This window comes from Oncorhynchus masou, chromosome 17 (assembly GCF_036934945.1).
Source record: "Oncorhynchus masou masou isolate Uvic2021 chromosome 17, UVic_Omas_1.1, whole genome shotgun sequence".
In the NCBI taxonomy this organism is placed as follows: Eukaryota; Metazoa; Chordata; class Actinopteri; order Salmoniformes; family Salmonidae; genus Oncorhynchus; species Oncorhynchus masou.
In genome coordinates, this window is record NC_088228.1 from 14,168,297 (window position 1) to 14,180,816 (window position 12,520).

A 12,520-nucleotide genomic window follows, 5' to 3' on the forward strand; every position below is an offset into this window, starting at 1 on the left:
CACAGTCGTTAATTCATTGTATATTCTGTTGGTTCAACGTAATTTCATTGAAATGTGGAAACAACGTGTATTCAACTAGTGTGCGCCCAGTGGGGAAAGTATCCATTGCCAAGAGTGGGTGGCACCAACCAAATATCACTTAGGGCCCCCATTTATTTTACCTTTATTTAACTAGGCAAGTCAGTTAAGAACAAATACTTATTTTCAATGACTGCCTAGGAACAGTGGGTTAACTGCCTTGTTCAGGAGCAGAACAACACATTTTTACCTTGTCAGCTCAGGGATTCAATCTTGCAACCTATGGGTTACTAGTCCAACACTCTAACCAGTAGGCTACCTGCCGCCCCATAAGGCTCGGCACCTCTCATGGAACAGATGGATTTTCCATTTTATTTACTTTGTCATAATAAATAATGCCACGTGGTGAAGAATAAATAAGTAGCCTAAATATTTGAAGCAATTCTTGTCGTCTTTCTCTGAATATGAGTCAGCAGGAGACCGATTTTGCATCTCTATTCTTCCTTTCAATGTAAGCAGGTGCCTCTATTCTGGCAGAACACATTGAGCTCTTCATTACCCATTCTATATCCTTCTCCATTTGATGTCACACTGGGTGACTCAGAGCCGTCAGAGCAGTCGCCCACAACAGCGAGAAGTACTTTCAAGTAAGCACTCTCAAAATAGCTCATGCGTTAATTGTTAATTGGTGTAGGCTCTTCCCCCAAATGCAGTTTGGACAGGGACGCATAGGTTGGATTGGGGGTGAGATGAGGTAGTGGATCAGCGACAGAGGAAGGGAATGAATTAGCGGAGTTCCAATTCTTTTAAAAAGCAATTGGATTAAAGTGGTTCTGGTTAAAATTGGAGGTATGGACAGCGGTCTGACATTCGATCGCAAGTTAACAGCGGTATCGAATCTCCTTTACCCTTTTCACTGGAAATAAGGAAACTAGAAACACACAGCCAATATGCCAGTTGACCTGAATGGGTATTGGAAAATGATCTCCAATGACAACTTTGAGGAGTACATGAAAGCCCTCGGTGAGTTGTTCCAGCATCTTTCATGGAGTTGTGGTGTGCGGGGACTCGAGCGTGGATGATGACAAATAGAGGGCTATAGCTGAAAATTGGTTTATGAGCACTGGTAGATACGTACGGTTACTGACATATTGGTTGTCATTTTGAATCCTCTCCAAAATGTTAGTTTAAAAAAACATTTTCAAAGGATGTCCAAAAAGAGGACATAATTTACTGAGTTTTATCCAGTTATATGTTGGATCCTACTGAATAGTGCCTACTGAATAGTAGTGCCTGAATAGTGACTAGGAGAGAATGAGTGTGATGTTTGGAGAGCCTTACTTGTCATTAGTATTAAACTCTCTCTCTCTTCTTTCCTTGGGTACACATCCATCACACAGATGTAAATGTTGCCATTAGGAAAATTGCCAACTTGTTGAAGACTGACAAAGACATCAGTGTTGATGGTGATCACATGGTCATCAAGACCCTCAGTACCTTTAAGAACTACAACATGGATTTCCATGTTGGCAAGGAATTTGAGGAGGATCTGTCAGGGGTCGATGACAGAAAATGCATGGTGAGTTGACAAAAACATTTCCATCACACATTCAGAAAATGCATGGTAAGTATTTTTTATTTGGACAAAACATCTTTCTGGATATAGACTGCAAGAGAACAAAGAGTAAATGTGATGTCTCAGTATGATTTGATCAACCAAATGCCCTCTCAGATCCAAATGGCAGTCTATGTGCTTACCCACACATGAATGATTAACAACTGTGAATACAATGGGCCTTGAGTTGACACTGAGGGGGAAACGGTAGATTGCTGCTTCAGAGGGAATCAGTTGAATAAGGCTGAAGAGGGTGGGTGTAATTTCTGGAACGTTCCAACAGGAATCTGTTCCAAAAACTTCGTAAAGTACAAGGTTGCCAACAAAAAACGCATACAAAGTAGCATGATCACGTCACCTAGCTAACTAGCTGCAGAATAGGCATCAACTCACCACGTAGCTTATTCTTAATGTTTGTCCACAGGGTACCAGAGTGAGGACAGACATTTTTAGAAAAACTTAATGAAATGGCCCACTCCCTACCCTGTATCTTATTCTGCCACTATACAACTTTGTATGCGTCGTTTGTTTGCAAACGTGTTATTTACAAAGTTTTTGGAATGGATTCCTGTTGCAACATTCCACAAATTATACCCACTGGAGTGCTGGAGAACACTTATGCCTATAGGGCCAAGCCGAGTTGCACTAAGGTAGCCTGGTTGAGCACCCATCATAGTTGCTGGAACTGCTTAAAATGACAGCGTGAAAGGAAACATATCCAAGTCAGTACAGTACAATTAGGGTCGGCCTCAGTGAATCCGGCTATAGAGGACAATGTTAGAATGCTAGTCAGGATCTCTGAGAATTGATTCTGATCTGCATATTCTTCGCCTCAAAAATAACTGCCCTTGTAAATTTGTAGGCAAATTACTTTCCAAGCCCATTACATGCTGACTAGATCGGGCACGCAAGTGCGTTATAGTGCGCAAGTTGATTTTATCTATCCACCAGACGCGATCAGGACAATCAGGTTGAACTCTGAACCAGCTATATTAATTTGGCGACAGGTCAAAACACATTAAACATTCATGGTCATTTAGCTAGCTAGCTTGCTGTTGCTAGCTAATTTGTCCTGGGATATAAACATTGGGTTGTTATTTTACCTGATATTCACAACGTCCTGTTTTTAGAAATTTAACCCATTTAGAGTCACACAAAATTGTGTTCTCTACTCCGACAATTAATCCACAGATAAAAGGGGAAACCTAGTTCGTTTCCAGTAATCTCTCCTCCTTCAGTCGTCTTCTTCTGTGGACTTTATATGGCAGTTGGCAACCAATTTTAAGGTTCATTACCACCACCAATTGGACTGGAGTGTGGACCTCAGTTCTTTTTCAATCACTGACGTGGGTATATGTTCCTAAAACCAATCAGGGGGTGTGAGTGTTGAGACTAACCAAGTTCTATTTTAGCACCTGGCTACGAGTTTGGATCAAATGATTGAATAACATGTATGTATACATTTAGTTTGCAACGCTCCCAACACTAACGCCAGCGGTGTGGTCAGCATGTTAGCCATCACCTTGTGCGCTGCTGCGAGTAGGCTACAATCAGGGAATGAAATTACGTAATCTGTTATTGACCACTGGGATAACTATTTAATGTTCTAATTTACCATTTGTGAGTCCAATTCATAAATTCTTTACTATACCTTTATGACTATTTACAATTAACACCTGACTTGTTTATGTCATGAAAGAGCTGGTGTGTATAATATCTGGTCAGTATTGTGTGTGTATATATATTAGTCAGAATGATTTAGCACTGGAATGCTCCTGTTTGTATGAATATGAACTGGCTTGGTGTAGTGTGGTGTAGTGTTTTGAAAATCCTTATGGGTAAAGTGGTCATATCGAAATGGTTGACTCTCTGTGGAGTAGCTGGTTGTGATAACGGTACAGGCACTGCACTGACCTGCATTCTCGTGTTTCTCTTTTCTCATTTTTATCGGTATTATTACCTTTTTATTGTGCATTGTTGGGAAAGAGCTCGCAACTCCTCAATTTAAGCATTTCACGGTTCTGTTTTACACCTGCTGTATCCTGTGCATGTGACAAAGAAATCGTGAAACTTGGTGACTTCAACAACATGGGAAGAATATCTCGTTCAAGTCCTTTAGCATATTATTTTCTCCATCTTGTAATGGTAAACTCAACAGAAGTTATTTTTGTTCTGCTGAGAAAAGTGTGTGTTTGTTTGCAAGCTTCTGTCTGCATGTGTGTTCCCTGTAAGTTGTTCTACATATGGTCATGCACCCTCTGTGTGTGTGTGCGTGTGGGTGGGTCATGCTCCTAACTGACAGTAGAATGCATAATGGTGTCTCTCCTCTCTTCATGTAGACAACTATCTCATGGGAGGGGGACAAGCTGGTGTGTGTTCAGAAGGGAGAGAAGGAGGGCCGAGGCTGGACCCATTGGGTGGAGGGAGATAAGCTTTATTTGGTAAGAGAGTCTATTCATGTCATTTGAATGCAAGTCTACTTCCTCAGTTCCTGATTTCACTTTTTGTCACAATATATCTCAGATCAGGTGATACATTTTTTTTAAATGATATAGATGGATAGGCTATAGAAAAAAATAGCAGAGATGAAAACTTGCATTGTTTTTGTATGATTCAGTTTTGTTCAAATATAGCTGTTTTCTGGCTTTGGTAACCTCATAAACAAGATTTGAACAAAACATGAACCACTGGGGGAAATACTGCATGATTAAATTCAGAAACTTTGTGGATAGGATTTGAGTCTAAGGACCCTTCAGAGAATTGGCCCTTTTTATAGTGCACCCCTGGTCAACCCATACACAAACATTAGTACATTTACTGACCTCTACAATGACTTCATTACCTTGCCATGACCGATTTTCATTGCTATGATTATTGTCATTAAAGCTAAATAAAAGGCATTTGACTGCCAACTTATTGAGTCACAGTGATTCCAACAGATGTTCGCAATCTTTGGCCATTAAATTATTCATTAGCAAAGCGCTCCCTGGAGTCACTAAGCACCGATCTGAACAGCCGCGGCCTCTGGTGGTTAGAAATATAACTGCAAGTACAAGTGCTTGGCGTATGGTTATTCTCCATAGAGGAGATTTACTGCAACCATTTTTGATGTCTTCACAGCTGTTTACCTCAATTAATGATGATAATGATTTATTTGTCTCTCTCTGCACAAACAAATAAATAATTAATCAAAGGGATTTATTAGAAATCCTGTTCACTCTCTCGATGGAACATAATTTTACCTTCTGTTCTCTCTGCAGGAGCTGAGAGTTTGTGGAGTTGTGTGCAAGCAGGCTTTCCAGAAAACCTAAACCAGCACTGGAACAACAGAACGGCGCTCCCGGCCTGAGAGGGCAAGACAGACATGAACATGACCCGAGCCTGTGACAGAGAACCCCTATTGTAATCATCTGTCTGCCCATCCATCCATCCATTCTTCCTTATTTCCATCCATCCTTTTACATTTAGTTCCATCAAGACTGTTACATTGCCCCACGCAAACTATCCAAAACAGAGGAGATGTAACAAAAAGGAAAACAACTGTTCATCACTGTACTGTAACTCTGTTTCAGGGCGGGTGCTCAATTGATTAACATGTTATATGTGTGTGTACGCATTTGCACTGCAGTAGGTGTGGTAGGCTTTGTGATTAGTGCCTCAATCTCTGATGATGCACCGGACTGGTGGTAAGCTTGACCACTACCAAGGAAGGTTTCAGTGTAAAGTCAACTAATATTTGGGCCATGAGAGAAGCAGTGAAATTAATTCAAACATACAAACTTTGGATGCTACATTTTAGGATGCATAAAGAAATGAAAAAATCTGTATAGAAAAGAGTGAAGTAAATAATACAAATACATGTAAGAAGATGCAGTGACCAGGAACACTGGATATGAAAAAGACAAGTGGATTATTCGTTGGATTCATGAAATTGAATGTAAAAAATGTAATTTCAAAAATCCACAGTTTGTCTCTTTGTGTCTAAAAAATCCACTCTTACCTGTGATCATCCCGAGGGATTTGAAAAGTACCCTTTCCAATCCCAGTGACATATAGACCTCTGGAGACAGACAGACCTACCTCTGGAGACAGACAGACAGACATGGAGAGAGAAGAAAAAAGGTAATCACTCATTTTGGCTAAACCAATCAAATCAATACATTTGAATCTATAAAGCCCAACAGTTATCACAAAGTGCTTTACGTGGTCTATACCCACAATTCTGGTTTACATAATCAATCATTCAATGAGCAGCCCATTAAGCAATCTATCAAACAGTTATCATCACTAGCCTTCTCATACCTTTTTACTTTGCTTAGTCAGCTGCACTGGCGATTTTAGCATGTAAATCTTGGTGGGGCAAAAAAAAGAAGGCGGGATGCGTGCCAGCAAAGCCACTATAACTGTGACAAACAGTGCCCACAAACTGTTAGGGCTTACATAAAGCTGTCCCAACAGCAGAGTCCCAACACAGTACCACCGCTACACCTGGCTTTCAGCGGAGCCTTGTCTGGCAGCAAAATAGTAAATTCAGCCTCATTTATTGCCTTTTAAAAAACATAGCTGATATGGCTGACTTGCTTAAACAAATGTAGTTTCTTATGAAAATTGAGATGTACAAACTATGGCATAAGGGGACGACATATATCCAACAAGTAATCAAACAATTCCACAACAACTACTTAATACACATGGATGGAATAAGAATATGTACACATAAATATATGGATGAGCGATGGCTGAGCGGCGTAGGCAAGGTACAATAGATGGTATAAGATGCAGTATATACATATGATATGAGTAATGTAAGATATGTTAACATTATTAAAGTGGCGTTGTTTAAAGTGACTAGTGATCCATTTCTTAAAGTGGCCAATGATTTGAGTCTCTATGTAGGCAGCAGCCTCTGAGTTAGTGATTGCTGTGTAGCAGTCTGATGGCCTTGATGCGTGGTCAACAGTCAATATAACTATTTGTTCAGCACTTTTGAAATGTACAGAGATAGGATTCCGAACATGGGCCTTTCTTACAGTGTACTCCCTGTACAACAAGTCAGAACCGTAGGGTAAATAAAGGAGGCATATAAACAGACAATGAAAGCTCTTACAATATTCAACGATTACATTTCTCTAAAACAGAATATAGGCTACATGTGCACCACCAATTTAGAACAGTAGGTGAAAATAGACCAAATTATTAGGGTGAGGCACATTGAACACCGTTCAGTTCTTTGCCTGTCAAAAAAGATACACGTCATGTTAAATCATCTTTTAATTTGACTCGTCAAATAACACAATTCTATTATAGAATGTTGTGTGTGCTGAATTTGCACGTGCAAGCCAAGTGCCACCACTACTACCAGTAGCAATGTCAAAGCAGGAGAAAAAAGTTGGCAAACAAGCACACATCGGGCCACGAACGATGTGTTTACAGTACTGCGTTGGTGAAAATAGACCAAATTATTATGGTGAAGCACATGGTCTACTAACAGCTTACTACACAACATACACTTAGTATTACTTTCTTAGCTACAATATACATATATCCCTTGCATATTGCATAATTTATGCAGCAGCAAACAAGACATTTTTGAACTCACGTTGTGAAGGTAGCGCAGCAGTCCTTTGTGGGCGAATTTTGTCATCAGACTTTGTCATTGAAGTCTGGCATTCTCTGGATTTATGGTGGGAACTCGGGGAAAAACACAGTCACTCCATTGAATGGAATAAGGCTAACGTTAGTGGTTGCTTTGCAATGCTTGCAGTTAGCCACTGATTCCTTCCGAACGACTCATTGTTGAATTTGCGATTTCCAACGTGCTGTGTAATCTTTATGTCCAATGGCCGATGAGCACCTATTCGTGTTATCTATAATTTATCTTCATTATTTCTCTTCATATGACAAGAATTAAATAGGATTTGGCAGTAGATTATTGACTTGATTCATGATGATGACCGCTAGCTAAGACTTTGAAGGTAAGATATTGACATGATCAGTCCAATCAGAGCTACTGTACATATAACATGATTTCACTTCATTTAATCTGTGTCCAATGACCTTGAGGCTTCTTGGAAGGGCACTTGTAATATAACTCTATGGCAGGACCCAAACGGCAGAAATTTTGGATGTCTACCTTTACTAAGCACTTAAACTTGGGAATGATTAAGTGTCCCCATGAGTGACAGAACACTGAGCCAATCACGGCGCAATGCTCCTTTTTTCTGCTGGCTCACCACCACAGAAAGCACTGAGCTAGGCGGAAACCCCTGCCTTTTGGAGCTGCCTTACTCAAGAAAACTAAAAAGAGACCATGTTTGTATGCGGCTTTATTAACTAAATTATATATATATATATATATATATATATATATATATATATATTTCTAGCCATCACCGCTCCATTTTTCATATGTCCATTTGTTTTGTCTTGTTCCATACACACCTGGTTTTCATTCCCCAATCAATCTACATGTATTAAGTCATCTGTTCCCCATCATGTCTTTGTGTGTAATTGTTAATTGTTAACGCTGTATGTTCACACGCGATACTTTTATAGTTTATGTTCTGTGTTTTTGGGCACTTATGTCATTTTTTGTGCCTATTGTTAAACAGAATAAAAGTGTGCCTGTTTACTCTACTCTGCTCTCCTGCACCTGACTTCGCGTCCCGTACACAGCCTTAACATATAGTTTTGGACAATATGGGTTTTCTTTCTAGAAGAGCAGAAAGGCACTGTTCTGTTCCAATCAAATCTAGTCAAATATCCTGATAAATCCAGTGCCTTCAAGAAAGTATTCACACCCCTTGACTTTTTCCAAATTTTGTTGTGTTACAGCCTGAATTTAAAATTGATTACATTGAGATTTTATGTCACTGGCCTACAGACAATGCCCCATAATATCAAAGTGTAATTCTGTTTTTTGAATTTTTGACAAATTAAAAAAAATAATGAAAAGGTGAAATGTCTTGAGTTACTAAGTATTCAACCCCTTTGTTATGGCAAGCCTAAATAAGTTCAGCAGTAAATGAGATATTTCTGTCACTCCCTGACCATAGTTTGCTTTGTATGTTTATATGTTTTGTTTGGTCAGAGTGTGATCTGAGTGGGCATTCTATGTTGTATGTCTAGTTTGTCTGTTTCTGTGTTTGGCCTGAGATGGTTCTCAATCAGAGGCAGGTGTTAGTCATTGTTTCTGATTGGGAACCATATTTAGGTAGCCTGTTTTGTCATTGTGGGTGATTGTCTATGTGTAGTGTTTGTGTCAGCACGATTATTCATTAGCTTCACGGTTGTCACTTTGTTGTTTTGTAGTGTTCCGTTTTCCCATTAAAATGATGAACACTTACCACGCCGCATCTTGGTCCTCTTCTCTATCTCCAGATGACAACCGTGACAATTTAATTTTCAATATATTTCTAAAAACATGTTTTCACTTTGTCATTATGGGGTATTGTGTGTAGATGGGTGAGAAATCTATTTAATCCATTTTGAATTCAGGATGTAACAACAAAATGTGGAGTAAGTCAATGGTCATGAATACTTTTAGAAGGCACTGTAGGTACTGTGTAGATAAGGCCAATAATCCTTGGAGAGGTGATGTTAATGCTTTAATTTCATTTTCCTAAACAGTAATTTAGTGATTGTAGGTGTCTGGGTGTCTCTGATATCCTCTTATAGACTACATACTCTCACCCAGTTGTCTTGTCTGCTAGAATTGCTAAATCTCTGCCATAGAAACTTCACCATGACGATGAGTACAAACATAAAAGACAGGAATTGAGAATTATGGGTTGAGATGAGGAATATTTTTTTTAGATGAGTAATTTTGATGGATGGCTTACTGGTGTGAACACTACCGGGGCAGTCAGTGAGGTGGAACATAGAATGCTACAAAAAATGGCACCAATATTGTCTTACAATGAGCCATGCCAGTGATTTTGCCATATTTCTTTTGGTGCATTTTTTGCCTAGTGGGCCTGTCTAAAATGATAATTAACTGGCTAATAATGGGGGTCTCATTATGGGCTGTCGTGGGAGTCTCATGGGACAAAAATGGGCTGGTGTGTTAGAAATGCCAGAGCTGATTTCTGGTCCCAGTCCGCCCCTGAAGAGGATTATCAGCAAGCAAAAGCTTTTGCTTTTGTCCTGTTATTTAAGCCTGACTGTTGTTTTTTTTGTGTGTTTGTAGAAGTTTAATTTCAGAACCCAGAACCAAATCTCACATGCTCTAGCCAGCAGTCTGTTACAAGGTGTGTCTAGTAACAGTAGTGTGTATGGTAGATTCAGCACAATTTCAAGAACACAATCTTGTGTGAGTGAGCCTTTCTCAAACTTTTCGGTTTTCCATTTGCAGATACTTGGTTTGCAAATGTTGAACTTGATCAACCTGCATGATCAAAGCTCAATAGCCTGATGTTTGAGCAGAATAAATGCAAGGGACAAGAAAGAAAAAGAAAAACTCTCAACGGTGCAGATTCAGTCGATGAACTGTTTGCCTATCTGTCCTCTGTGTGTGTGTGTGTGTGTGTGTGTGTGTGTGTGTGTGAGAATTGCCACTATGTATCTGTTACGAGAATTATGTTCTCAATGTTCATAAACCCAATTCAATTAACTACTCAGCCTGAAACCCAGAATTTGTAAGAAACTGGTTGAAATTAATCAGACGGAGGCTCAGCTACGATGGTCAGAAAGTTTATTTACGAGAGCGCTGGTCTGTTGAACAAAACGATTCATTTTATACTGGCTTCTCATGCACACACATTCACACTAACATTAGCACACAATGTCCTGCTACCCGGCCGACAAAGATTAGGGGAATCCGTGAGAATTACTCCCCATCCTCCCTCAGGATAGGGAGACCCTGGGAAGTACTATCAGTGGCCCCAGCCAAGGTCGGCACCAAATCTTGCTCAGACAGTCTGTTTTTAAGATACTATAAGAGACATAAACTATACACACGGATATATAATTCTACTGACTAAAACCACACACATCATTAGAATAATCTCATGATTCTAATCAATTTCATCATGAGTCTAATCAATTGCATACACTCATATGGTTTCAGGGTGGAATATTCTAATCATTCATATGAACATATAAATCCCATTATCAGTATCTCCACATTTGCCCCCTTTAAAAATGAGAGAGTAATTTTGATGGATGGCTTACTAGTCCTGTGTGAACACTACCGGGCAGTCAGTTAGGTAGAACATAGAATGATACAAACAATGGCACCAATATCATCTTACCAGTGATTTTGCCATATTTCTTCTCTCATTAAAGCTGAAAGGATCAGGAGCGGACTGGCCATCTGGCGTCTCTTCCCCCCTATAGCCATAGCATTCGACTGTTTTAGCAATAGTACTCTGCCCTCAGCCTTGGCTGATATATAAAGAGACTGGGACACTTTACACATTCACATATGATTCAGCCAAAGGTTAACCGTTCAACAGAACAAACACGCCAGCAGACTTCAATGGCAAATCAGAGTTGGAGATCAGTGATAACTTTGAGGATACATGAAAGCACTGAGGATGATTATTTTCTCCATTATCTCCATGGATTACCACTATGGTATATACAGTATAATATTCTTCCATCCATCTGCAGAGAAGGATGAGAAAAAATGTCAAATATATTTTATTATCACATACATACTAGTGCCTGTACAGTGTGCACTACTACCGCCAATATGCTGTATTGTAACTATTTAGTGTGCCAATGTGCTGTATTGTAACTATTTAGTGTGCCAATGTGCTGTATTGTAACTGTTTAGTGTGCCAATGTGCTGTATTGTAACTGTATAGAGTGCCAATATGCTGTATTGTAACTGTATAGAGTGCCAATATGCATGTCTACTATAAATTACATTTAGATACTATCTTCAGCAGTATTAACTGAAAGAGTCATGTAAAATAGAATCATAACATTGTAGTTACTCAAAAATAACCTAATTGACAGAGTGAAAAGAATGAAGCCTACACAGAATACAATTATTCCAAAACATGCATACTATAAGGCACTAAAGTAAAACTGCTAAAAATGTGGCAAAGAAATAAAAAGAAATACATAATCTCAGATCATTCCATCTAATCCTCATCTTCCTTTTCTGTTTATTCTTCTTCTTCTTCTTATATTTTTCTACTTCATTGATGACTTATTTTCCTGTCCTCAGCCCTTGGATAATAGCATTTCCTTTTTGTTTTACAAATGTGTTTTCCTTTATAGAGAGACATTGAAACAATATATTTTTTAAACACTATATATTTTACTGTATCTTAACAGGCTCTTGTGTTGGGGGAGGCGGACAAACTGTGTGCCCAGAAGGGGGGAAATGCCAACCGTGGGTGGAAGCACTGGAACGATCATGTTCATAATAGTTATGCTGTATAAGCAATGGCAGTATAGCATCTCTATCCTTAACATTGCAGATAGAAATATTAATGTGGACCTGAAATTATTCCATACTGTGCATGACAGAGAACATGTCACTTCTACTGTATCTGAATGTTATCGAAATGTAACACCTTCCTCAGGAGCTGATGAACAACACAGAGATATCGCCGCCTGCAGGATAGAAGTGGATGTGCAGCTTATTTTACAGACTGACAGGAGAACGCCATTCCAAAGTACATTTACATTACATTTAAGTGGGATCTCAATGATTCTTTCCTTCATTTGCACTGATCGACCAGGACTAGACCTAGACCTATCCTGTTTCTTCAAAGGGAATGAGATAAGTTGAGGAAGATGGCAGCCCAAGCTCCCAATACAAAAATTGATATCTGACCTCAGACACTTTAGATGTATTATCTGAATTCACAGAAACTGACCTGTGAGGACAGTCTGCTTGTAGGGGTGGAAACATGAAGAAAAAATAATAAA

General features: G+C 39.3%; 1 protein-coding gene across 1 annotated transcript; it reads left to right on the forward strand.

Annotated features, from left to right (window-relative positions):
* The first annotated feature begins 968 nt into the window (after positions 1-968).
* LOC135558541 (retinol-binding protein 1-like) lies at positions 969-6,441 on the forward strand. The gene is made up of 4 exons (XM_064992416.1): positions 969-1,041; positions 1,419-1,597; positions 3,973-4,074; positions 4,894-6,441. Exons 1-4 carry the CDS (start codon positions 969-971, stop codon positions 4,942-4,944), a joined length of 405 nt encoding a protein of 134 aa, XP_064848488.1. The 3' UTR covers positions 4,945-6,441.
* Positions 6,442-12,520: the final 6,079 nt, after the last annotated feature.

Excerpts from the sequence above, each read along its gene's own strand:
- LOC135558541 (XM_064992416.1), top strand. The coding sequence starts at position 969 with ATGCCAGTTGACCTGAATGGGTATTGGAAAATGATCTCCAATGACAAC. Across the intron at positions 1,042-1,418 it reads GGAGTACATGAAAGCCCTCG|ATGTAAATGTTGCCATTAGG; the intron begins GTGAGTTGTTCC and ends TCCATCACACAG. Across the intron at positions 4,075-4,893 it reads AGGGAGATAAGCTTTATTTG|GAGCTGAGAGTTTGTGGAGT; the intron begins GTAAGAGAGTCT and ends TTCTCTCTGCAG.